General features: G+C 43.3%; 2 protein-coding genes across 5 annotated transcripts; both read right to left on the bottom strand.

Moving 5' to 3' along the window:
* Positions 1-106: 106 nt before the first annotated feature.
* On the bottom strand, positions 107-13,596 carry STRADA (STE20 related adaptor alpha). Of its 4 annotated transcripts, none has more exons than XM_037411290.1 (13): positions 13,553-13,596; positions 13,268-13,328; positions 12,036-12,093; positions 11,144-11,172; positions 7,469-7,571; positions 6,833-6,954; positions 6,609-6,717; positions 6,361-6,484; positions 5,303-5,474; positions 4,557-4,661; positions 2,988-3,229; positions 2,265-2,307; positions 107-1,584 (listed from the first exon to the last, which is right to left on the bottom strand). In XM_037411290.1, the coding sequence occupies exons 2-13, from the start codon at positions 13,277-13,279 to the stop codon at positions 1,432-1,434; spliced, it is 1,272 nt and encodes a 423-aa protein (XP_037267187.1). In that variant the 5' UTR covers positions 13,280-13,328; positions 13,553-13,596; the 3' UTR covers positions 107-1,431. The 4 variants fall into 4 exon arrangements, with proteins under 4 accessions (XP_037267187.1, XP_037267188.1, XP_037267186.1 ...); XM_037411291.1 differs by lacking the exon at positions 13,553-13,596 and adding an exon at positions 13,524-13,541; XM_037411289.1 differs by lacking the exon at positions 13,553-13,596 and having other exon boundaries at positions 13,244-13,509.
* A 577-nt stretch (positions 13,597-14,173) lies between these two features.
* On the bottom strand, positions 14,174-26,290 carry CCDC47 (coiled-coil domain containing 47). Its single transcript, XM_037411288.1, has 13 exons — positions 26,176-26,290; positions 23,967-24,232; positions 23,734-23,841; positions 22,175-22,349; positions 21,740-21,861; positions 21,038-21,103; positions 20,037-20,138; positions 19,070-19,180; positions 18,415-18,500; positions 17,100-17,158; positions 16,238-16,347; positions 15,896-16,063; positions 14,174-15,592 (listed from the first exon to the last, which is right to left on the bottom strand). Exons 2-13 carry the CDS (start codon positions 24,225-24,227, stop codon positions 15,512-15,514), a joined length of 1,449 nt encoding a protein of 482 aa, XP_037267185.1. The 5' UTR covers positions 24,228-24,232; positions 26,176-26,290; the 3' UTR covers positions 14,174-15,511.
* Positions 26,291-26,411: the final 121 nt, after the last annotated feature.

The following is a 26,411-nucleotide window of genomic DNA, read 5'->3' as shown; positions in this document are numbered from 1 at the left end:
CAACTTCCTGGTGAGCTGGATGAAAGCAAGGAAGGGGGAAGGGTAAGGTGCATAGGCAGCCTCTGTCATCATTTGCCATCTGCTCCATCATCTCGCAGAAACAGCAGACTTTTAAAAAAACTTCAGAAATATTTTATTTGTTTTGGCAAAAAATTAAGAGTTGACAAACTTTATCTAAGTTCAAGTACAGTTTATAAACACAAGGAGCTGTTGCCAGCACCACTACTCCCATCAACCACACCTACAGGACTGGATCTCAGTGCTTCACTAAAAGACTAGAAGACCTCCAGCACCCAGTCCTTGGAAAGGTCAAACTAAAAGCCTTAAATACACCTCCAAAAAACAAATACCATGGAACAGGGGAGCACTGCCTCAGCAGCAGGGCAGAGTCACAGAGCCACGAGTCAAGGGCAGCCACATGAGAAGCAAGCTTTTACCTGTCATTCCGTCAGGGAAGGCAGAACAGCAACAGTAAGGGGAGGCTTAAGATCAATTCTGTACACAATGTTTAAAGAGGAGTCATGAGCAAGAGCATTTAGTACAAAAATCGACTTTTCCTCTGTGCCAGGGTAAGTCGCTGAGAACAAGCTGGTATGAGTGTTTCATGCTGTGAAACCAGCCCAGCTAAGAGGAGGCCCAACTAGTGCTGTGGGGATAAAAAAGCTGGTACATCATACAGGCGTACACACTTGCTTTGTTGGCCCAGGCAGCCATGGGAGGAAAGGCTGGAATGCCCCATCTGACCCAGAGTTCAGAATGCTCAGTATGAAGTGAGAGGCGTCTCTCAAAAGCTCTCTCCAGAACTGGAAGAGAAGAATCCAGCACTGCAGAGGAATGCCCAATGCAGCGAGTGTGCCTGGAATGGAATCAGGCTTCTTCTATCTCCCATTTTCCATCACAAAGCAGTAACTAAATTTAAAAACATAATCCCTTCTTTCCCCATAGACTCCCCTCAGAACTTCCCCTGTGGCAACACTGCAACAGTAATCTGACTAGCTCTAGGAGAATGCCCAAAACTAAGAGCTGCCTGCCTCCCCTTAACTCTAAGGCACCCTTAAAAGAGAAAGAACCAAAGAGGGTAGGGATATGCAGCCTTCAGCTGTGATATGAGGAAGCCAGTGATTTTTAGAAACACATAAATAGAGACCATAACTACACAGACTCATTCAAATCCATTCAAGTGATCTACCAGTGCTCAGCTGCTCTGGGCACAGCACCATCTGGAATACTCCACAGTTCCTTGGGGTTGATCTTCTCCAGCTCAGGTCTGTCCACTTGTTTCCAAGCTACTGCTTAAGTAAACAGGCAGCTGAAGTTCCTTCGCAAGAACCTGTAAACTCTTCCATGTGTAACATTCATCACCTTTTATGAACAGGACCAATAAATTACAATGTCCAGAAAGCACCTCCAGAACCAGGTATAGTCCCTGTTCTAGAATTCCCAGTCATCCACATCCAGCTGCTCGAAGTTTGATACCAGCCCAAAAATGCCACTGAGATCCTGGGGCTGTGTTCCTTCCAAATTGGTGATTGGGGTGACAGGGCGCAGAAGTTCAGGGAGTGCTTCAGAAGCACGGCGCTTGATCTGCACAGAAAAGAGAGAACTCGGCTGCTGAAATGCTTGCCCACACTTGCACATCACAATCAAGCAGCAACAGCGTGTGGTTACAGACAGAAACAACACAGTACTGTCCTCCCACCCGCAGATATGCAGGGCTTTCACGCTGCACCCTGTAACAAAGTGCTTGCATGCAGTCTTTTCAGCAGGACGAGTGCTATGGTCTTGACGAGATCCCCTTGGCAAAGCACCACCCAGGCCCTCGGCTCAGAGCAAGGCAGACAAATGATTTTAGGAGCAGCAGAGCTGCTGCCTCTTCCCACAGCAGAGCTGGAGTCCCCCAGCCAGCCACACAGCGGTAAGCAATGCGCAGGTCACCTCACTTTGGTCTCACTAAGAACCAGGTTAGGACTGCCTTGCCTCAATACTCAATAGCCTGTGGGTGAAAACCTGTTCTGGCACACGGGACAGGCAGATTTACACCCTCTGTTTAGGTAAGAGATGCTTTGAGAACAGCCCATCCACCTCCCAGGAGAATGTGAGGATCACCACGCTGCACTACAATTAGCCAGCAAACTAACTTAATCCTTTCCAATGACAGAAAATGCAGCAACTCTACATTCCCACCTTCAGGTTCAGTGACACAGCAAGACGGCAACTACAGAAAAGCCACTGGTTTTTATCTAGAGAATAAATGATTTCCTTACCTGTTTGAAAAAGGGATGATTAAGCAGAGTGCCTGCGCTTGGCCTGTAGAAGGGAGTTAGAATAAAGTAAGCACACAAGAAAACAGTAGCATTTAAAGGCAGGTAGGGGAAGAAAGAAAAGACCGGGGTCTTTTCTGCCCGTCTCATTTCTCAGCTATAGGATCTCTCCCTTTTGTAATCAGTAGCACTGTTTATTATGTTCACATGATGTTTTACCCAAGTAGTTCAACCTTCTGTGCAAGTTACCTACTTGCACACCCCAACATTTGGTCAAAGGAAAGTTTCTGAGCAGTGTAGCATGCTAGAGAAGTTTGTCATGACTAAAGACAATCTTAGGCTCACTACAGAGGAAAATACAGTTCTTCATCACTTCCCATTGTTATCCTCAGCTAGCTGAACAGCAGACATCCACAGCGATGGAAACTGGGTAAACAGTCTCACAGTGATGAGAAATTAAAGCTGTTCAGTTTTATTTTCCTGACGTGTAGCACCACTCTACTCCACAAAGAAGGCTGCAAGATAATTCTTCAGGCTGTCTTACAGAAAGTGGCCAAAGCATTAACACTGCTCTTGGTTTACATGGACTGCTTTTCTCAGTGTACAGAGCATATCCTCACTCCACTACACTTCTGGGAAGAAAACTTAAACCTCTGCTGGCTCTCACGGCTGAAGCAGCCCTAGAATAACACAGGTCCGTGACAAGCAGCTTTCACCTGGCTTTACCTGAAATCAGGGTTCCGCTGGAGGCACTGCTCTACAAAGTTATGGAAGTAGGTGGAGAAGGTCCGAAGATAAGGGTGCAGGGTTGGCTCTCCGTTGGCTGCTCTGACATTGCTAATAGCCATGCTCTCGCCCATCCCATAGTTAGCACTTGAACGGGATGTCTTCATAGTCAGCTCATCAGCAGGAATTGTGGTGGTGTCTAGCAAGCAGGGAACAGTTCCATTCAGCTTTTCCAAGAGCATCTGGGAGAGAAAGGGCATAAGCAACATCACACACAGTAGATATTTAAGATTTCCCATGCAGGCATGGCACCCTTCTGTCTTCACATCTGTGTAATTATTAGGAAATTAAGGTTTGTGTATGAAAATTAAGGGTTATATGAAAAACGTAGCATTGTTCACCTATAAAGGAAAAGTATAAAATCAAAGAGCTCTGAGGATGGGACATGGCTGCAGCAGACATGCGAGGAATCCACTGACACAGCAACTCCCTGCAACATACCAAGGAGGGTGGAGCACAGTGCAGACTCCGTGGCCATGCTCTGTGATGATAAATGGGAAGAAATGGTCCTCAAAGAACTGATAAGCAGCCCATCTGGTCCCCTGAGCCAACAGTTTTTCAAGACCTTGCCAAAATACTACCTTTTGGTGAACTTTGCTCATTTTAATGTCATTTTAATACCAAAACACACCTCCATCCCAAAGGCTACCCGCCTCCGAGGTGCAACCACTCCTCTTTGAGTCTGTGTCCTTGATTTTTTGCAAACTTTAAACGTGAAGCCAGAGAAATTTACACCAATTATGATAAAAGGTATGTATGACTACAGTCACTCAAACTCCACCTTGAAGGTAGAAAGGATATAAAATAGCCAAGGAAATGGGGAATTTTTGGAGGAGAAGATTTTACCGTAAGTCAGGGGAAACTCCATCCCAGACTGCCTCTGACTCCTGGGACCGGCCAACAGGCTGAGCCTTGCTTCTCCCCCTACTTGGGACGCCTTGGGTGAGATTTAGACTAAGCACTTTTCTCGGGAATCTTAAAAATCTCTCTAGAGAGTTACTCCCTAACATTTATAGCCAGGCTGTATTATTTATAACCTTTTCAAGTGTTTTGTACTTAATAACATCATACTTGCACATGCTTTCTTGCAGAAAGTCACTATCACCGGCAATCCAAAGAACCTGTATATCTGCTGCACAAATTAAAACCGCACTAAGTAGCCAGTTGTCACGGTTTCTCACTGAACGGGACCACACCCTAGAGTGCGGCCACGCTAGTTCATGAGCATGACTGGACTGAAGGTGCAGACCGCTATTAGTGTATCCAGAATCATGGTAGTTTAATTTACATATTAGACACAACTGGACCGGTAGTGGCATACTAGATATCACTCAGAATTTAAACCTAGCCACACCTAACCTCCCATTCCGGTGAGAAAAGTTAGAAAGCAAGGGGGTTTACTTTCTGCCAAATTACTCCATCTCTTCTAACGTAACAACATCCCAGTGCAACAAAGCATTTCCATGTGCCAGGATGAAGGATGAGGAAGGAACAATTTTTAAACCTTACCTGAGTAGAAGGCATATCTTTAAATGGTACGTGTCCATTTGCCAGCTCACAGGCTGTTATCCCTACACTGTAAATGTCAGATTTTGCATCATAACCCTGGAGATTCTAGATGAAAAGGAAAAGAAAAATTAGCCTCACTTATATGGGATGGCATGAGCGATACCCATGATTCGATACGCAGAACAGCAAACCCAAATTATTAGAGCAGAAACAGTACAACCCACGTATAGGCTGGTTTATTGTGGTGGTGGGTTTTTTGTTGTTAAAACACACAGTTAAGGACAACATTTAGTTAAATTAAATCAGCCAGCTAGTTGGGATGGCATCTACCTTAGGGCAACTGGCACCTAATGTAACACTTCGCTAACAGGAGAATCTGTAGAGGTACCTACAAGAAAACTGTTTAGTCAACTAGATCAAATTCTACCCACTTGCCCTGTGCCCGCCCAGATATGTTTCCTCTGGCCTCTCCCTATTCCTTGCATTTGTGCACCTTCCTCTGAAGGGAAGGGAAAGGCAATGTGGTAACACGGGCTTCTCAGTAATTCCCCTTTTTGACAGGAACACAGGTTTTCCCTTGCTAGGGGTCACTGCGTTTAAGGTAAAAAGGATAGAGCTCATCGCAAGAAAAACCCTGTGGCTTTTGTCATGTCCCCTGCCATGTCCACCCAAACATGCCATAAGAACTCAGAAAGTTATACAGAGATACCATGTGTCACTAAAAACTAGCATTTTTTTAAACACACCTGCTGCAAGACTTCAGGACTGAGCCAAGGCAGGACTTTGATGCTGTATTTGGGAAAGTCGTGAACAACTTTGAGTCGCTGCCCATGATTGATCATACTTAGATTACTTCGCAGGCCAGAGAGGTATACCTTCCCGTCTACAGAGATCAGGATATGGCTGGCTTTAACACTCCTGGGGAAAAAAAAAAACACAACAAAAACAAGTAAAAATAGTCAGGTTCTCTGGCCTCAAGGGCGTTATGTTCCTTACAGCTTTCCCAGGAAACAGTGCAGAAGGGCAGTGCAAAGGGCTTAAGGCAGGCATAGGTAAGCTGAACTTATTTTACAGTACATACAACAGAAGTAATAACCCGTAATAACCTAAAAGTTTCAGCACCTGAAATGTACTCTCGCAACAGAAGGATGTATCAAAGAGGAAAAATATGCTAGTGGGTGGAGACAGTGATTTAGATTAAGAGAAGTTGTAGTTATTAAAGAGAAATTGATCCTTAGTGAGCACCTACAGAAAGGACAAAAGCCTACTCTGGACAGCTCAACATGCAGGCCAAACTTATTCAGCCTCCTACCAGGAGCCTGAGACTCCTAACAACCATCCTGAATGCTGTGCAAAACCTCTTCTACAAACACGAAGAGGACTGTATTCATCCACTTTGCAGGTTCCCAAAAACTGTTTCTGTGACAAGGAGAAATGCAGGACTAGGGGTTATGGACCCAGAACCTTCAATAACAACAGGGCAACCCCATGCCCCTCCACTGTCAGTCTCAATTTGGAGACTATCAATAGTATCTGAACAGAGCCTTCAACATGAGCTGCAGTTGTGACTCACAATACACAGTGGTCTTCAGGATAAGTGTTCCACAGTGACACTTTCATGCACTTCATTACAATCAATTATGTAATTCCCCACAAGTATCAAACTGACTTGCTCTAACAGAAAATACAGAACTTGAAACTGCATTCCGCATCTCTTGAACTATCCACTCTAATGATGAAGCAGTATTTCTGAGAACTTCCAAGAGAAGGAAAATGGATCGCCTTTTTTATATTTTTTTAGTACCTATGTACATAGCCCATATGGTGGATGTAGTCAAGTGCTTTCAATACACCTTGGAGGATATATGCAATAGCCAGTTCACTCATCCCATCCATGAAATGGGTACAGATTAAATCTTTTGCAGAACCTAAAAAGAAACAAAACACCTCTCAATTGGTCAGAAGAAAAACCCAAAACCCCCCAAAAAACTACACCTCTTAAATTTCATTTCACCAAATATGGTCAGACAAAGGTATTCCCTCTGCACCTACCATAGGCCATGAAAGATGTCACTACCCATAGCTCATTGTCAGCTATGAAAGTTGCTTTGTATGGCACGATGTTAGGGTGGTTGAAGAGCTTGGAAACATGAAGTTCCCCCTAAAATGAAAAAAGATATTTTGATTCAATTTAGTAAATGCAGGAATATGAATACAGTATTGATAAGCACGTCCTCTCCTAAACTTGCATTATGGTATTAATGGATTCCTCTTACCTGCAAGAATGTGACCATTTCATTTGTGCAGGCCTCCAAGTCCACTCTTCTGATGGTGACGTACTCTCCTGTGGGTTTATACCTGGCCAGGTTCACAACCATCAAATCTTCAAAGCCTCTGCCTGAAAGAAAAGGCATTAAAGCTTCAGCAACACTTTCTGGAATCACACACTTCTGGAGAACTCCTGCAGTCCTTGACTCTTAAATAATCTTTACAGGCGTCTGCTGAACCTATTTTTTGCCTTGTGAAAGAGTATTTGTTCTTTCAGACACTACCTTCTTTGGCATGTATCCCACTGAGCAAAATCCTTCCCCCCAGTAACATTATCCTGTCTTCCAAGTTCAGGACTGAAGCAGAAATAAAATGATTAGGCTACAGCCCCACCAAGGACAGGGACAGGTTTCAGACTGCTTCTGCTGATTTTATACTTCACACCCAGTATCGTTAACCCATCACAAGCTTCTTTCAATGAAAGCCTTTGGAACTAGCATCTCATTTTGTATTAAAGTAATTTTAAAATCAAAGAGGACAGGCATCTAACATCAAAAATAAGCAAGCAATCAAGAAAAGGCCAATAAATTTGCAGGTTTTTTTCTTTGCAAAGAAGAATTCTGACAATCACATAGTAGTATTACCTATGATAGTGAGCAACTCGTAACAGCTGCTGTCTGGTAGGAAGTTGCTCATGGTGTCCCTTTTAGGGGAAGAAGCTATCGACTCGGAGCTCGCCTCATTTGTCTGCAGGGGGGAAAAAAAAAAAAAGAAGTTAGGTCAAAAGAAATAAAGATCACGTGCTGGAAAAATCATCTGCTCCTTGTATTATTATACACCTCAAAATAATAAGACAGTACTGAATACAGAAAAGAGATTTTAATTGCTGTTAGAATTATTTTGAATAGCTATTTATCAATTGAAATCCAGGAGATGCCTCATTTCAGAAGATCCAGACATCTGTGTTTCAAAACAGGTAACCGTAACAGACAGGTTCTTAATTACTGTAAGCTAGAATTTCTTTAGGAATATTGGATAAAGCCAATTACTACTCCCCAGGACAGCTGAAGCACTGCTGTATAGTGACTACCTTTCTCCCGTTAATTACGAACTTCTATGCCACTATCCTGTTGGCCTAAGCAAGGCCAAAGGAAAGTTTGTTTATAGCACTTCTCTGCACTGCAGCAGTCTGCATTCCCCTCCGATGCTGGGGGCTTCTGGTTCTCAGCTGCTCTGTGGTAAGACCAGCACAGCTGAAGCTGCTTAACTGAATGGTAGAAGTGATGAACCAACTTAGCCCAAGATATGAAGACCAGACACACATGAAGAGAAGCTCCAAATGAAAGCAAAAAACTTAACTGCAAAGCATTAATGCTTACAGGAGGGGAAAAAAGAAAAGAAAAGACAAGACCCCACACCACATGGGGAAGCAGCACTCCCGAGCCTCACAGCTTCTCTTCACTACGTCTAACATGAAGTTATCTGCTTTATTTACACACACATAAATCTTTCCAACAGGATTTTGCTTAAGACAAACTTCAATGTTCTCGCAAGTTCCACTACACTAATTCCCTCACGTTTCCAAAGTCACAAGAACATCCTAACAGAGGTCCAAATTTATTTGGTGGCTAAGATCAGATTTAGTTATCTCTAATTTCCAGCACATTAACTCCTCCTGACATTTGGAATTCCAGATCATTTTTTCCACCTCATTCTTTATCAACTGCAAGTGCCCTTTATCAGACCTTTCTCAGGGTACATGAAGCAGAAAAGGCTTGTGCATGTTCCTTAGAGTGAAAGCAAATACTCTTTTTCCCATCACTGAAAGATGGAAACAACAGAGTGACAGCTGAACAACAAGGAACTTGCTGTTCTACACTCAGTCCAGGGCGCACATAGTGTAATAAGCACAGACGGAAACTTGCCATAAATGACCTTTGGGTCCCTGAGTATACTTCAGGAGTAAACTAAGTCACGCTTCCCAAATTCTACCTTTTCACCTGACTTTGAAGAGCACATATTTTACCCCTCTTTGCCTACCTTTAAAATAGGTGTATTTTTCAGTTAAGGGAAAAGGCAAAACCTAAGATTTGTGAACAGTGCTATGGCATAATTTCAGCTCAAACAAGTCTAGCACAGCAACTCAGTTCTGTTTCACAACAGCTAACCCCCAAGATCTCAGCAATCCCAAATCCTTTATTCTAGTCTTAACACTACACAGTGCTTTTCCTTGGTTAAGAACAAACAGTGACTTCCCATTTACAATTTCAAACTTCTGTTAAAGATGCCTGTCAATTCTGATCTTAATTGTATCATTTGTTACTTCTTCCAGCAATTTCACAGTCCTGTCAACAGCAAGACTGCCAGGAGAGACACACAGGCAGATGGAAACCTCTGAAGCAGAAAGGCACCACCAAGGAAATGAAAGCAGGAGGCTCTGATAAGCAGTGTTATGGAGCAATGACAGCTGGTGAAACACTGAGCAATATGTAAGTGGTTTGCTTTATTAAAGTCCACTCCAGATATAGCATAAGCCAACAAAACAGATGCAAAATAAATAAATGAATTTAATCTTATTAATGGTGTATGTTGTTTCAACAGTAATGGAAAAATACTGCAAATTCCCTTTTTAAGTCTTCCAGTGCATCAGAGGTCTTCACTCACCTCTCTTCATGTTAGCAGTGACCAATAACCGAGTTAATGCAAAAAAAGCTCTACCAGAAACTTATTGTAGTACAAGAGTTTAAAAAAAAAGAGAAAAGTTAAACTGAAATGTCATTTATGAATTACTGCAAAAAAGCTCCTCAGTAGTTTCACACGGGACAGCTTTTGGTGTATGGTCAAAAGCAAAAGCAGCTGCAAAATGAAGTCACATATGACTAGCTTTATAGCATGACATTCATTAAGAGCTAGCTTTCTGGCTTGTTGATCTGATTTTAATTTGAGATAGGTTGTAGGAAATTAATCTTTGAAAAGCAACTACTGTTATAAATGCCATGAGACAATAAGTTATGTGATGCTAGCAAGGATCTGCGTTTGCCAAATGACATTGATCTGAGTTAGGAAGGAATACCGGGTTTTGTTCTGCTGCCTGCCTCTCCACCTCCTCATTCACTCACTTTCAACATAAGCAACAAAAAATTTCCTCCCACCCCTCTCCCAAAATCATTGTACCTTTTTCTATAGCCCTGCAGGAAAAAGCAAGCTTTTATTTAGATGCAAAAATCAAAATGAGAGTCAGAAATACTGCTGCAAAAATGCCCAAACCCTAAGTGAATATTTCAACAAAGACAAAACAGATGCTAATCTCAATTTGCTTCCAGTCCAGTATACATGTAACACTCAGCAATTTTTAAAAAGGTGTGAATTTACTTGCCTTTCCACAAAACATTCCATATACATCTCATATTTTCAGCTTTGTTTGTGCCAGTAAATTACAACGGCACAAAAATCAGTTATAAGCAGCTTGAACTGACACAGTTATAATCAAATCACACTTAATTCATGTTTGTAATTAGCTTAAACTAAAGCAACACCTGCACACAGAAATGTTTCAATATGGTATGGGTAGGTGGAAAATCATTTAGACAAATATATTCTATCCTAAGTTGTGTTATTCTATGAGTGTTGTTCATTATGAACCAGATGGCGTGCTATCAGGGCCTGCAGAACAAAAAGCATCAAGGTGAAGTTTTCAACTGCCAGATTCTGGCTATATGTTTTTGAACAGACATTCCATGTTTCTAGTGATTTTAGTTTTTAAGAGGCAAAGCTCTCCAAGCACGCACAGAATTGGCTCTGAAGATGACCAGACAACAGAAGGTAAAGTCACCTCAACTGAAAACTGCATAATGTTTGGGTTTGATGCTGGAGCCTCTGTTGTGGCTGCTCTACAAGGAAGAGAAAGGAAATTGGAATCAATGTGTTCAGAAGGGAACACTGGTTTTGAATGGCCAACATAAAATTATTTGGGCCTAGTCCCATAAACTAACCTCTTCCTTTTATTCTAAAAGGCTGCTATAAGAGATTAGCGTCTTTGAAGAATCAGATCTAAGTCATCTCAAAAGAAAGACCCTTGGGGGGCTGGGGACAACACAAATACAAATCCAAGAGATTAAGTTTAAAGTTTTGAACTTGTCACATATAGTTTGAAAACCACACACCAAAATCTCCACTCCAGGGTGAAACCTGTTTCCACACTTGTAGAGCTAAATATAGAGATGAGATATATAACTAAGATAAAAAGAAAAATCAAACTTCCACAAGGAATAATCTCCATGCAATGAACCACAGCACCACAGCCTGCAAAAGTCACTTACTTTTCTCCGAGAGTCACCCGGAGGCTGCTCTGGAGTAAAGAAATTAATTGTTCACCATGTTGTGTTCAACAGATACCCATTAAAAATATAGCTGGAAAACTGAGTAAATAACCCTGCATAATACTTTTTTATACCAAATATATACAGTATATTTTTTACACAAAGACATTTAATTTACACATAAGGATGCAGCACTAAAAATAATCAAATTGCAGTACAAGTATGGGCATTAAAGAGATTCAAATAGTGCAACTGTTCATATATTTGACATAAATGGAAAGTGACACATTTTTTAAATTATACCTCTAAACACATTCAAAAATGACGTATCTGCTCTGCTTAAATACTGAAGAAACTATCAAAAGTTCATTTACAGTAATGAAAATTGTTTTACTTCACCTGGAAGCTCAAGATCTAGACCTCTTTTCAATGCTCAGAATGCTTTCCACAACACTGATCAGTAATTCTGCATCCTAATGGGCAATTTTGTTTGTTATGCACAAAGCAGAACAGAAACCAGTCAGCATTCCCGCAGGCACACTGGGGAGCCATCATCAGAGTTTCAAAATCCATTTTTACTCAAAAAATTATAATTAACCTTCCCAAATCTCAAATTATCTTTTCATAGCAAAAAAGTGGTTATGCTAAGGAGTAGAGAATTCAGGGTCTGAAAACAGTACCGCCCTCAACTGATTTCCAAATAACTCGCTAGATCTTGGATGCTTCCATATTAGCTTTTATGGTAAGCCAACATGGATAACACACTATGGTGCTACAACCAGATTCATTCATCTCTTTTACTGTTAAGATATATATTTACAACCAAATTAACAGACCTTGTGGTTAAAATAAAACATTTCTAACAATGTCATCTAATGATAGGAAAACTTACCTCCAAACAGTTCGAACTCTCTTAAGCCCTCAACAATGAACTTTTCAGACACCCACCGCTGAAACAAACAAAAAAAAATCCCCCAGGTAATTAGTTATTCCATGTAAAGAGAAGTGTCTTTTCCCCATCCCCCACAAAATAATGTAAGATTCATAACACTTCAAGGATGCTACTGTGGTCTGAAACTGATTAACTGCCAACACCAGAGTTGCATCCTTACTTTGGACAAGGATATTCTCTTCTTGTGCCACTGTGATGGCATGCATTCAGCAACCACACAGGTGCTACTACTTTTCCTGACCGGCATGCACTGGCCATAAAGTTAACATCATTTTAGATCATTCAAACAAGAACTTTTATACATGCACATACAGTAAAAACAGTAAGTGTGCTACAACTCTCTTACAGGCAAATAAAAGTTGCTTGTTTGGGTGTAACAGGTATAAAAAAAGCTTCAACTATTTACAACGAGGTGATGTCTTAACTTAAATACTTTGTCTATTTATCTATTGACCGAATGCAAAATTATAACATAAATACTTGAAAGCTGTTTGCTTCCACAATTCATGCTTAAATTCACATTAATTTAATGTGAATTAAATTAAATTCACAGCAAGCATTAGGTTGTGCAGAGAAGTGTTTCTATCACTATTCAACTCTGTGATTCAAAGAAAAAATTTATTTTTTGAGTGTGCACAAATAGCGCACTCTAGGATACGTGACTTTAAGTTTGCAGAATGCTGATCATGAAGTTAGTGTTAAACAAACACTGCCACACTGGAATTGGGAAAATACGGGGGGAAATAGCTTATGTTGTTTAGTGCAAGGGAAGCCAGTCCTAGAAAGCACCAAGTCTTGAGGTGACGATGACCCAGAACTCCGGGTATAGAACACCACTGACCCAAGCGGTTTTCTCGCATGAAGCTTCCTCACTTACAAGTGCAGAATTAATCAAAGCGTTTAGAAACCCAAGCGAAGGTTAGGCCACAACCCCAAGCAGCAAGTGCCGGTGGGAGGACTGAGGTGAGGGCAGCGGGCCCGGCCCGGCGCTTTCCCGCCCTTTTCAGTCACGGCGGCGTGGGCGGGGGGCACGGGCCCTGCGGTGCTTTCCAGGAGGCCGGCCCCGCCGCCGCTCCTCTGCACAAGCGCAAGGCAGGCTCCACCGACACCCGGCGCCCGAGGGAGGCTGGAAGGCGTTCAACACTCACCCTAATCCGCTCGGGTTTACTTACAAGAAAAGACATGGAATCCGCGGGTGTGCTGCCGCGCGCAGCTTGCCAAAGGACGGGCAACCTGCGGGCACAAGAGCGGGTCACCCCCCTCACGCCTCACCCCGGGACCGAGTGCCGGGGCGGCGCTTACTCGCCCTCGCCCAGCCGGGGCCCGGCAACCCCAGGCCCGGGGGGGGGGGGGGGGGGGGGGGGGGGCGGCCGCGGAGCGTGGCCCTGGTCCCGCAGGGAGAGACCCGCCCCCGCCCGGGCCCCTCACCCGCTCCCCAGGCTGTGGCTGCCGCTTACCGGCAGGAGACGCCGCGCGTGTGACGCCAGCACGCCGCCACGTGACGCGTGCGCGTGCGTGACGCTGCGGCTCCGGCGCCCGCGAGCGGCGGGAAGCCGCCGGCGCCATGTTGGCTCCCTCAGAAGGCCACCGAGGCTTCGTCCCTGCGGTCCGCCCGGCCGCTCGCACCCCTCACCCCCCTGGGCACGGGGAACGCGCCGTACCCGCCCTCGGCACCGCCTACACGGCCCCGGCTCTGACCGCGGGGGGCAAGTCCTCCGCCTCCACCTGCCCCGGCCCTCACCGGAGGGAAGACCCGCCCCCGGCCCGCCGCCGCCCTCACAGGCGCCCCGCCGTGCCCCCGCGCAGCGAGCGCCGCCTCCTGCGTGACTAAACCGGCACTGCGCCCTCCCCAGCACAGACGATTCACATTCTTCGAGATTTTAGATGAAAGGCACACGCAGTCCAGCCAACTAGGCAGGTGAAGTGTTTCAATTATATTTTACTCTCCATTAGATTTGTTCATTTGAATGTTCGTATTACAAAATTAGCTGCCGTGGCCCACAAATGTGTGGGACTTCAGGAAAGCTGTCTGCTTCCTCTAAAGAGCACAAACTAGTACTTCCTTTCAGAGACCTCTGTGAAACAATACCAGTTTAATCTTTAAAGCAAAATAGTGCTAAAATTTCACATTATCTACATTAGTTTTGGTTTTAAATAATCTTACCAACCATTATAAAATTAACGTATTTGCATGTACCAGGTTACAGACATTTGCATTTAAATCGGTGTGAAGTATCCCATGCTGGAACAAAAAGTTTTAAGGAATTTCTGTTTCAACAGCAGCTCGTTCTTATTGCCTCAGTTTGCAAGTTTGCACAAAGTATTGAACAAGAAAATGCAAAACTGTTTCCCCACAAAACTGAAAAGTCTGTTACAAGCAACAATCATGCCTTCTAGACGTGAAGCATTTATAAAATGCAGAGCTCTCTCAGCAAAGTGTGCACAGGGGCATCCACTTCATTCTCCCCATTTATAGTCAAGAAGCCTGAAATGATCATTTACCAGATGAAGAGGATACACATCCTCTGAAACTTTTTTACTTGCTTGGGGAAACTGGCAACTGTAGATCACCAAATCTAGCATCTCGCTGAAGTGAACTAGGCAGCAGCTGCTGAGAACGGGAGAAGCTTTTGAGGCAAACTTGTGCAGTTGGTATTGAAGGAAGGCTAACTGAAGCTGCTAACTCACCAGGTGCTCACTCCTGAACAAACTCCATGCTGACGTTACAGACTTCACATTGTATTAAGCTTGCAGCATTCAAAATCACAAGGAGGAAACTATTGATGTATTCCATTCCCTTGTATCTAACCCATCTGTATGTTTTACACATATGCCAGTCATGTCCACAGGTGACCTAATACTGTTTCAGTCCCTTGTTTGTAAAAAAAGAAAGTAAAAATCACTTCTATTCTACTGGGCTTAAATCCCTGAAGAATCCATACTGTGTATGGAAGGCTCTATGTTTTGTGCCTTTACAAGCTTGATGCAAATAAACACACAGTAAATGTTTATTGTGCAGTTTTCTTCCCCTTAGTTTTCCCCCCTTCCCTCCCAACAACTAAAACCAAACCTTAAAACCAAAGCGTGAATATGTTACCAGCACATGTGGACAGGTTTACAATCTTCCGTTTTTAAAGAACAAATGACAAAAAGCATTCAAGAATATTGCATTATTTTTTTTCCAAACAGACAAGTAGCAAAAATTTGTACCACCTGGAATAAAACTGCTGAGACAAAGCTCTCTACATACACCTGCATGTTGCTGTAATACTTAAATAAGTAACACCAATGCAAGGAACATTTCTCGTAATGGCTACTAGTGTTCAAAGAAGCGTAGGATTATGGAGTTAAGTAGGTCTTTGTACCCTGTGAACTGAAAGTCTGCAGGTGGCACTGAGATGCTTCTCACAATGGAGTCACATAGCTTTCACTTTGATTTGCTTCATCTTCATCTGCTTCTTCTCAAGTTTCTTCTGCTCACGCCGCAAAGCGGCTTCCTGCAGGCAAGGACATAGAGATCTGAGTGAACATCAGTGATCTCTTCAGAGCAAGCTGATCATTTCAGAAGAGCCAAACTTAAAGGACCTCCAGTACTTGGGTTCACATCTAACTACATGAGCTAGCTCCTCACTGGGAGCCTTTGCATGTTTCAGAAAGCAACAGCATATACCCTCAAAGTTGTTTTCCTTCCAGCAAATAAGAAATCAAGTTGGCCATTGCCAGTATATCTACAGGCAGCCCTGGAGGTATCACAGGACATATGTGCCAATAGCTTGTAACAATCTGAAAGTCCACCTCACCTCCAGCCGACGCTGTTTTTCAGGATCCTCTTCATTCATTATTCGCTCCTTCTCTGCCCGTTTTTTCTCTTCTCGACGGGACTGGGCAGCCTCCTGTCTTTGCACATGGGTCAGTTTGAGGAAGTTCTCTTCCACACGAGCCCTGTTCTTGTCAGCTTTTTGTTTACCCTTTTCACAGAGGAAAGCAAATGCAGTTAATACAGATTTCCCCAAGAGCAGGATGCAGTATCTCTGGCAGTCGTATTAGAAACATAAGGCTTCCAATCTTAAGATTAAGGATCCAGTGGTAGTTGTTGCAGTTTCATACAATATTCAGAAGACAGAAAAATATACTCTACTTACTTCTCTGTTCAGACGGAACTTCTTTGCTTTGTCAATAGAGTAGATAACCATGCTCATCAGAGGCAGCAAAGACTCCATGTCCTTTGGGGAAGTGTTGCCTGAACCAGGCACTGTGATAAAGTGTTTCTTGTTAATTCAGAGAGGTTGGCAGAATTTTTCTACTTGCTATAATGTATTTAGATGTATAAGATGTATAAGAAAAATCTTTCCTTATTGCTCACATTCATGAAATAAAGATGTTCTTATCCTCCTCTTTAGGAAGGTCTTTTCCAACTTAAATGATTCTATGACATCACTAAAAAAGGCATTTAGCTTTGGAGATTGCATTTAGATTCCTCACACAGCAACAGGCATTTTCCCCACACAATCCTTCTCAGTTTTATTGGTACAGAATACAAAAATAGGGGTTGAATTCAGGCTCTACCATTAGCTTCACTTGGAGCTATGGCCTTGAATTTTGAAGAGGACTATGGACTTTTCCTAGAATACATTCCCAACAGGCTGGTTTTATTTCAAACCAGGGTTAACCAAGTAACTGTGCAAGCTCCAGCTGCAAGGTGTGTAACTTAAAAAGAAGCCATCTTCCAATGGTGACTTAATACAACCACCAGCAGATATAAGAGTACAAAGTAAGATCAGTAATAGCAAGACTAAGTATGCTATTATCACGATGATGTGCCACGCAGCCCCCAGTGTTATTACTGCCTTCTATTGCCTGGTTAATCAATTAATGATCCTGTTACATGCACTGAAGTAATTAGTTATATATCATCTTCCACAGATGACAGAACTTGAGCATGTGTTGTGCAGAAATAATGCACAACACTACTGCCCCTCTATATGCATACACCAGTTCTCTTACCATTAAATGTAAACAGAAGTGTCTTTTTAGTTTCGGGCAGTTTTGTAAGCTGACCCTCCCTGGTATGAAAGAAAAAAAGTGACTGGAATGAGTAAAGAAAAATACAGGCATATAAAGCACCTAACAATGTTAGGGAAAACCTTGTCAAGAACCAAGAGACGCTTGCAAACTACTTGAATACAATAAACAAGATTAAAAGCCTGGCTGTGTAATAGTTCCACACTATTCAGAGTCCTGAAGTTTTACTCAAAAACACCCAGTGAAAAGGCATTAATGTAAAAATGTACAGCACCATCCAATCCAGTTCAGAGGTCATCTGAGCCCCTTAGGGGGCTGTATATTTTTTAGTGACATTCAGTTGTACATATGCCCCATTGTTCATACTACTATAAATCTTCTATAAATATCAGTTAGGAAAAAAACCCCACCAAACCATTTTCGGAAGAATTCAAAACTCTGCAGTATTCTAGTGTAAGAAAGTCAGACCTACATCTCACAGATCCTCTAAAGCCTAGCAATTTCAGTACAAGGTACACGTACTGCTCTCTTATAATTAAATCAAAGCATGTTCCTTTTTTTGGAGGACAGTTTCAAGTTTTGATATGAATCATTTATTTATACGCCTGTGAGCATAATACACCCTTGCAAAAACCTACATGATAGATAAGATAAATCACCCACCACTTAGCAATTCTGAGGCGTTCTCTAAGACTAGGAGGCTTTGAGAAACAGAAGAGATACTGCTGCTATGTATTTCTGAAGCACAGCTGAAAATCAACCTGAACAACGTACCCAAGCAATGGATTCAACAGCAGAATGCTGAGCTGTATCAGCTAGAGAAGGGCAAGCAGCCTTGGCGTTTTGTTTTTTCATTTTTTTTACACTCCAGACTTGACTTAAACCTAGTACTCAATGCATTCAAATAACATCTGAGTTAATGTATTGAGTTCTCCTCCTGCAGTGTTATTTCTTGGCCCTTAAACTCTAACATGCTGTATACCTCTAGTGGGATTACTCCGTTGTTTCCCATACAGGTGTGCACACTGTAGCTGCTACGTGTTACCTGAAATTTGTAGCTGCCCCAACTACAGCATAACCAGCAAAAATAATTATTAGGGCAACAGAGCACCTTGATCTTCTAAACTAATGCAGCATTTGGAAGCATAGGGAGTGTATTTATTCACCTGTTTCACCTTTGCTCCCAATTTCTTTGTGTGCATTCTAGCAGGCTTCACACTGCAAATGAGTTTGTCAGCCTCTATTTTGCTTAGTGTTACAATAGCTACAGGGAGGAGAGATCTAGCTTTATACGTACTCTTGCATAAGTTTTGGACCGGAGAACTGGTCCGAGAATTGGACAGATTCAATCTTGTCAGCATAGTGCGTGAGGAAATGTATCATCTAAAAGAGAAAATGGGGTTAGTTTTTCCCAACACCAATCCATCTGCAGCCTACCCACTCCATATGGGCTTGCCAAAGTGTCCATATATCACTCAGAAACTTGCTATGCTCAGCTTGCCACAATGACATTGAAATTTAAACTGTCAATTATTTTTTTCGCTTTTGCTATAGAATGGACCTCAATACATGGAATTAGTGTGAGCAATGCTGACGTTAGATATCTAACTCATTGCAGATTTTCCAGTTAATTTGGCAACATGTCAGCTTTGAGGACCTGCAGACACCATCACCACCCTCCTTTGAACTTGGCTGTTAAAAGATAACTTCCAGGCTTTGAAAGGCAGTTTTAAGTCTGCAGTTCATGTTGATATGTAACAGGAATAAAGACATGAGAATTACGTGCTTCTTCCAGCCCTTAAGCTTTCTTAGGATCTTGATTTCTCTAGATCTCACTAGGGCTGTTTGGCTCTCCTGTTCTGATGTTTACAGGAGATAAAGATTAGAACTTTTTTGCAGAAGCCAGTGCCAGGGTTACCAAGGAAGATTCGTACTCATTCATTCAAGATTACCTTAGCATCCATCATTCCCTCTGTGACCTCCCCCATCTCTGACAAGATAGCCAGTGAATCTGGAAGCCCATATTTTGCACCAGACTTAGGTTTATCACTGCAGAACTCACTCTGTTTCAAAGAGAACAAGGGGAAAGAAATAAACATAAACACAAGCTTGTAAATATCTTAGACTGAACCATTCCAGCACAGTGGGACTCCTAAAAGTACCTGAAAAGAAACACTACAAAAATTACACTTAGCTGAGTCACGCCAGTCTGGCTGGGGACATTCCAAATGTAAAAGGTAAATCATGTCGTATCACCAGTCTTTTAAATAGTCAGTACTTTAAGGTAAAAGATAAAACAATTCTAATACATCCACGCTGGAATGCTCAAAGTGGATTAAGGCTTTTCTCACATTGTTTGATAACAGAACAAAATCAACTAGCATCCCATCAACCTTCTATAGTGCTGTTGCTTGAGACAAGTTATGAGAGAAAAGATTCACAAACCACTGCTTGTTATCACTGGATTTTTTGCAAGCTGCGGAGCTCGACCATATGGACAGCTTTAATTTTAGATTGCATAAAAGATGACTTAGACACAAACTTTCCATATCACATATTGCTAATTATGTCCACTCTTCAATCCTTGAAAGTCATTTGTGCAAATTAAATGAGGTCAAGCGACACTCGTATCCTGACAACATACTTCAGCCTCCTCCCAAATGATTTCTACACCAGAAGGAAGATGTAAGCTGCTTTTGATTGCGTCTTTTCCCGCAGTTCTGACAGCAGCTGGCTAGTACTTCAGGTGTTTGATAGCATTAGACTTCCATCCATTAGATGAAAATGTCTTACACAGAAGATTTCAACAGGTCAGTCACAAGTTTTCAACTGTTCCCAAGAAAATAAGCCATCTACAGATCAGAGGTTCTTACATCCTATCATTTATCATGTTAGTATTCCCAACATGAACTTACATACCAGGTCCTGCATCTCTTTTTGAAGTCGCACCAGTGCTTTTCTCGTTCCAACAGCAAATACATAGGTGTCCATGTCTTCATCATTCATTGTTACTTTTATTTGCTGTGGGACAGAATGTTATTAGCCCTGATCAGATTTATACGACTCTGCATTCAGACTATGGGCCAAATGGAGACCTGTGTCACAGTATGACTTCAGTGTTTGTCTGACACTTTGATTCGTAGAACAAAGATTAAGTGAGGCCATACACAGGTAAGGTAAAGGTTGCCGATTTAAAACTTTTCAATGTGCCTTAAGGTAAGGTACTTTTAAACTGTATTGAGTACTCAGTTCAGTATTCTGGTATAATGCCTGAGTGTAACAACAGTGACTAGAACAGCAGAGTTGTAAGACTCATTCGCAGTGCAGATATCCATTGTTTATTAACAACTGCTGACATCTAGATTAAGTATTTTTAACAGATATGGGTAAACACAATTATAGATACATGGAAAGAGTATTCAGAGTGCACACAGCCATTGTTCTTCCAAATGTAACCTCTCTTGGCACTTACGCAGTTATGAGATTATCCTCATCTCTAAAAGCAAGGCAGAAAGTAACTTTACAGGGTGTAATATCCAGGCCAGCATACGCATTAAGCAGCTCTGTTCAGGCAGACTGAACAGACAGAAAAGCAATCATTAAGTATTTCAGATTGTAAAACCGCTTTTTATCAAGATGAGGTCTTGAAGCATGATAGACTGTTCACAAAACCACTCAAACAATAACCACCATAGATGAAATAATTTCCAGACATCAGCAGTTTGCATTCCACTGGCAGAAAAGAAACACAAACAATTCTTTCAGATTGTTTTGACAGTTACTGAACTGGAAGACTGGGAATAGTATAGAAAGACACCTAGCAGTTCACTTGTGTGTGCCAAGAACAATCAAAAGCAGCAGAGCAGAACCAAAGGAATTAAACAATTTATCAAAGTTAATCTAAATGGCTGAGTACATACCACTTGGTCAGAAGCTGGCCTCATCATCCGGGCAAGAACATTCAGCAGGTCTTGTCTCTTAAGAAACTAAAAAAACAAGTTTGTAAACAAGAAGAAGATAATTCGATATACCTAGAGTGCAGCATTTCATTGGCAGATAGCAGTGGGGCTCAAGGAAAAAATAGGACAGTTCGAAGCTAAATTATTCTATGAAAAACATCTTCTAAGGGCGCTTTAGAAGTCGCCTATACTGCTCAAAAGCAGGCATACTTTCTGCATTAGGTTAGTTTCTCAGGGCCTTGCTCCATTAAGTTTGGAGCTGAACCAACATGTGGGGCTACTCCATCCCTGGTGCTGGACTTCCTACTTGTCTTTGTCGTACTTCCTTGGAACTCCTGTTGGTCCATTCCTCCAACTAAAGTCCCTCTAAACGGCAGCTGGGCTCTTCAGCATACAGTTACCTCTGTTTATGCTATACTTCAGCTTTCTATACTTTTTCTGTAAGCTTTCACTCTTACCTACTTCGGTGGGCAGAATACAGCCCTGTATGGATCTTTAGTCCAACCAGTCTTCCCTTCACGTGTACATATTCAGAACCCTGTATCTGAATGTGAGCAGAAGAGTCGAGCTGGGATTCTTTGTTGCTCACACTGGCATGGAAAAGCCTCTAAAACCTGCAAACTGGTGACAGGTAAACAGTACTACAAACTGCCTCATCCTTACCTTTAACTGGATGAGCATTCCTTCACAGCACACCCTTCCAGAACACCACAAGTTATATATATGTTCATTTTCTTGATTTAGTTTCCCAGTGCTTGTAGCTTCTTTATTAGTGCCATCGTCCCCTGAAGAAAACAACAATGAAAGAGAACTGCAATCTAAAAATCACAAATTTAAACACTAAAGTTCATCAGTATAGAGCTCTGCTGTTGCTGGATTACTTCAATATCCCCGTGATGCTGCTGAGTAATTTATACTACAGCACCATAATTAATTTCAATACCAGACGACTGGCACGCTGTTTGTCTACACACAGAGCTCTCATTTGTGCTGTCACACATCTGCATCAGAAAGCATACTCTCCTCTATAGTCCACATGCTGGCCTAAAACCAGGTTTACTCAAACTAAAAATGGATCTAAGTCGTTATGGAACTCACCGACAAGAGCAAAGTTACTTTCTAGCAGCTCCCTGTGAGTATTGAACCATGCATGAGCCAGACGGTTGTTCTTGTTCTTCCCAATGATGTAATTCATGATGTAAGCAAGAAGTCCTGTTACCATCAGGATCTCCATGTAGTAACTCTCCCAACTGTTCTGAAGGTGAGCAGGGACCTACAGTAAGTGAATGGAGACTGTCTTTTACACACTGAACGAGCCGATTCCACATACACAAACAATTTGGAAAATGCAGAGTACTGGAGAAACTTCATCCCAAACACAGCAATAAGCTTCACAAAGGCAACAGGACAGAGCTAAGCCTACATAATGCATTTAGCTCTACTGGGACACAGTAATCTTACAGGAAACAACAGATAACAGCATTCCCAAAATACCTGGCCTATACAAACAAAATAGTTCTCTCTTCCAAGTGAGCCTGCACTAGCACGCGTCCCTCAGAGTAGTCAACAGCCCAGCATTTCAACTCACTGATTATTTGAGCTTGATGCCTTGCCCATCACATCATTATCTGATCATCACGTAACTCTTGTTGAAATCTAAACACCCAGTGTCCAGGAGCATTTTCAGGACACTACCAAGAGCCAGACTGCAGGGGGGAGCAAGGGAGCCTGCCAGACTTGCCATCTTCAGAGAACAATTAGCTGTTTTGCTATCACTGTATCACCCTTCAGTCATAAAAGTACCCAAACCTTACTTTTCACTACCAGGGCCAGCCACAATACTTAAAAAGAGATGTTACAGATAATAAAAACACAGACCTCAAGCACTGGATCATTCTGTAAAGGACTCTCTTGGGATGTAACAAGATGGTGATGCAGGGTGGACAGAGAGATTTGCTTCAAAAACCATCCAAGGCAATTTATAATCTGAAACTTTAGCCATAGACAAGCTAAAAATACACTGTTTACTGTAAGCATATGATCATCGCAACCTCTTCTTTACATGTTGAAAAAGCACCCAGACATTCTGAGATGTATCTGGTTTTTCTCTGGATTAAATGAAGGTCATCACTCTAGCTCCTCCACTTCTCCCCCACAGTCATATGGGTAAAAGCAGCTAAGTCATAAAACGCTTTCGTCAAAACTATGTTTGAAAAAGTTTGTTTTAACGAAGAATTTCATGATCTATATTCCAACTGCGGTTCTCAGTTTGAATACAGAATAGAGCATTGATCCAAGGACCCGAGTTCTAGAAGCTTAAAATAGAGATCAACAGACCAAAGGCACCTGCCCTGGCAGTTTTACTTCAGGAGTTGCTATGGAAAGTAGCATCAACCAATGCAGAAGGGCATGGAACTGGGAGCTAGCACACCTGGATCGTATTCTGCTGCTGTCCTGTTGTATTATTTCAAGTATTTCTTGTCTCCACACTTCTCCTGTTTCTGCACTGTCTCTTGTTAATTTAAATAATAAATTTTTTAGGACAGGTTCTGTCTTACACGTGTGTTTGTACACAATGAGATTATTGGCACACCACCTTAAAAAAAAAAAAAAGTGATGAAATACCAAACAGAAAGCAGATCAACATTTATACCTACATTAACTATTGTTATGGGGTCTTTATTTTTGCTATGAGATGCATCTGGTTTCTCTTCATAGCCTTCAAACTCCTCATCATCATACGGTTCACTCTCAGTATCACCCTCCTGAGGGACAAAATCACACACAGCATAAAAATCCAAAGCCAGGTAGGTCAAATCCAAAAAGATCAGCTGAGAAAGGTGCAGAGGTACTATTAGGAAACACACAGAGGAAGGAGATGAGGCATTACCTGTGCATCTGCGTCATCAAAGTCTTCCTGATTCTCATCCTGACCTTCAAGCTCTACAGTTGCTTCTTCTTCATCATCTTCTGTAGTGATGATCCTCTGAGGAGACTCTGTGACTGCATCTTCATTAACATCTTCAAATTCAGCAAAGTCATTATCATCATATTCCATAATGTCATCTCCATCCTCGAATTCATCATACTTTGCCAAAGAAAAACTCCATGGGATGAACAGGACAGCAATAAAAATATATAAATTCTTCATTTTCACTGGAAGAAAAAAATTGATCAAACATTGCAAAAAATCCTCATCAATTCTGTTACATCACACCTACAGTAATACCCAACTTTCACAAATGAAAACGCTGTCAAGACTAGAGAGAAATAAACCCCTGCCTGATCTTGCCATCTTCTGTATAAAAGAAGTGAATACTATTACAAGAAAAAATAACTTTGAAGGTGAGGTTCTAGACTCTCTGGCTTGAAGCAGAAGCAGCCGAGGCAGCAGCCAGTTCACATCTGGCCAGGCTGTTCAGATGAGCAAGTTCTGGAAGCAGAGAAGTTCCATTATAAAACTGACTCTCCAATAGCATCTCTCAGTCAGTCAGCGTTGTTGCCAGCTCATTTCAAAGGCCACACACTGTGCCTACAGTTGTTACTAATTAGCAATTAGACACAGTCAGATCAATGAATGTGTAACAGCAGCAGTAAATCTTAAAATGTATTCATGCACTTTTAACAAATGCTGTGATAGCCCCTGCTACTTTAAAAGTGCTTAACTTTGATTTTCTAGACTGTATGCTCAGAATCGGGTCCCACAGCATCCCAGCACTACTGCTGTTTAGAGAGAGAGACCTTTTCTTGTAAGCTCTACAAACAAAAGCGGGAAGAGGATGGATACTGTACTGGTGCCCAGAACAACAAACAGCAAACTGGGGCTCATGAGACCAAAGCTCTCTCCCCACACCTGATAGAAACCTGCAGAGAGTTTGACAGGTCACCTTTTTTTACCCTCAGCTTCCCGTGCCTTTTTTGCTTGATCTCCCAACAGTCTTGGTCTCCCACTTGGGCTGTAGGTGCCATCACCAAGGTCCAAACTACGAGCCCCGAAGGGGCAGTGATTACCCTCTGCATTTCACAGACAGCTAAGGAGCGTCAGCTGCATCAGGCATGGCAGTAAGAATCATTTTACTCCCTCCCGCGAGCAGATCTTAGTGGGAACTTGAATGTTGATGAGAATGTTCTCTTAGAAACTTGAAATAGAAACAATTTGTTTCTAAATTAGCCCAGCAGTCCTCCGAGTACCACATGCAGGGAACCCACTGCTACAAATGACAAGGACGGCTAAAATAAATGCCTTTGTCAAAGACTTCTCATTCTAGCAAAAACCTGAACGGAACATGTAACGAGAACGTTAACCCAGATGGAAAGAACAGCAAGGCAGAGCCCAGGAATTTAGCATGCTGTTTGGGTACATCACAATTCTGCAGGAACTTAAAACAGAAAACGAAAATGCTATTTACGTATGACAGAATTTGCATTCAGAGGTTACAGACACTGGGACAGCGGCAACACCTGCTCCACCAAACCCCAACAGTTTCAGGAGAAGAATTTCGAGACTCTTTGGGCACACCCACTTACAAAAGGCCCTACAGCCCCATAAAGTTTTACGCAAAATAAACTTGTGCGGCTGCCGGCAGAGGTGCAGAACCAGGGACGGACGAGACCCAGACCCGTTGCCCAGCTCGGCGCCTCTGCCCCGGGGCTCAACGCGTTCCGCGCACACGTGCTTCGGCGGCCCCCGCCCCCCCCGCGCAAGGGGACCCGGCTCGCCCACCCACCCCCGCACCGGAGAGCGGTGGCGGTGGCACCCACCGGTGCCCCTGCTGTGCACACGCCGCGCTCCCGGCTCCGGCCGGGGACACGAGCCAAGGTTAGCGAGCCTGAAACCAGCCGCCGGGCGCCCCGGGGCGCGGGCCCCCCGCCCTGCCCCAGGGGGTGCCGAGGGCCCCCCGTCCCCGCGGGGGGCAGCGCAGACCCCGCACGCCCGGGGCCACGGGGCCCAGCCACCCCTCTCGGGGGGCACGATGGGGCCGAGGCCATTAACGAGAAGCGGGACGGGAAGGGGGCGGGCACGCGCCCCGCGGTGTGCCCCATGGCGGCGCGGGACCCCATGGCGGCGGAGCGCGGAGCCCGGCCCGGGGCCGCCTTACCTGAGTCACGCGGCGCCGCCGCCGCCGAGGCCCGGCCCCGCGCCGCCGCCTGCGTGCCCTACGTAGCGCCGGGCATGCGCACTGCGGGGCGCCGCCGGCTGCCCGGCCTGCCTGCACGCGGCCGGCCCCACACGCGGGCGGCAAGCGGGAGGGGCCCCCGTTGGCGAGGCGGCCGATGGGCCGCGGCACCGCCTGCCAGGGTGGCCCGGGGTGTCCCGGGCCTCGCCCGCTCCCGC

The sequence above is a fragment of the Falco rusticolus genome, chromosome 18 (genome assembly GCF_015220075.1).
Source record: "Falco rusticolus isolate bFalRus1 chromosome 18, bFalRus1.pri, whole genome shotgun sequence".
NCBI classification, from domain to species: domain Eukaryota; kingdom Metazoa; phylum Chordata; class Aves; order Falconiformes; family Falconidae; genus Falco; species Falco rusticolus.
The sequence above is the reverse complement of the archived record's forward strand: the minus strand, read 5'-3'. Positions and strand labels throughout refer to the sequence as shown.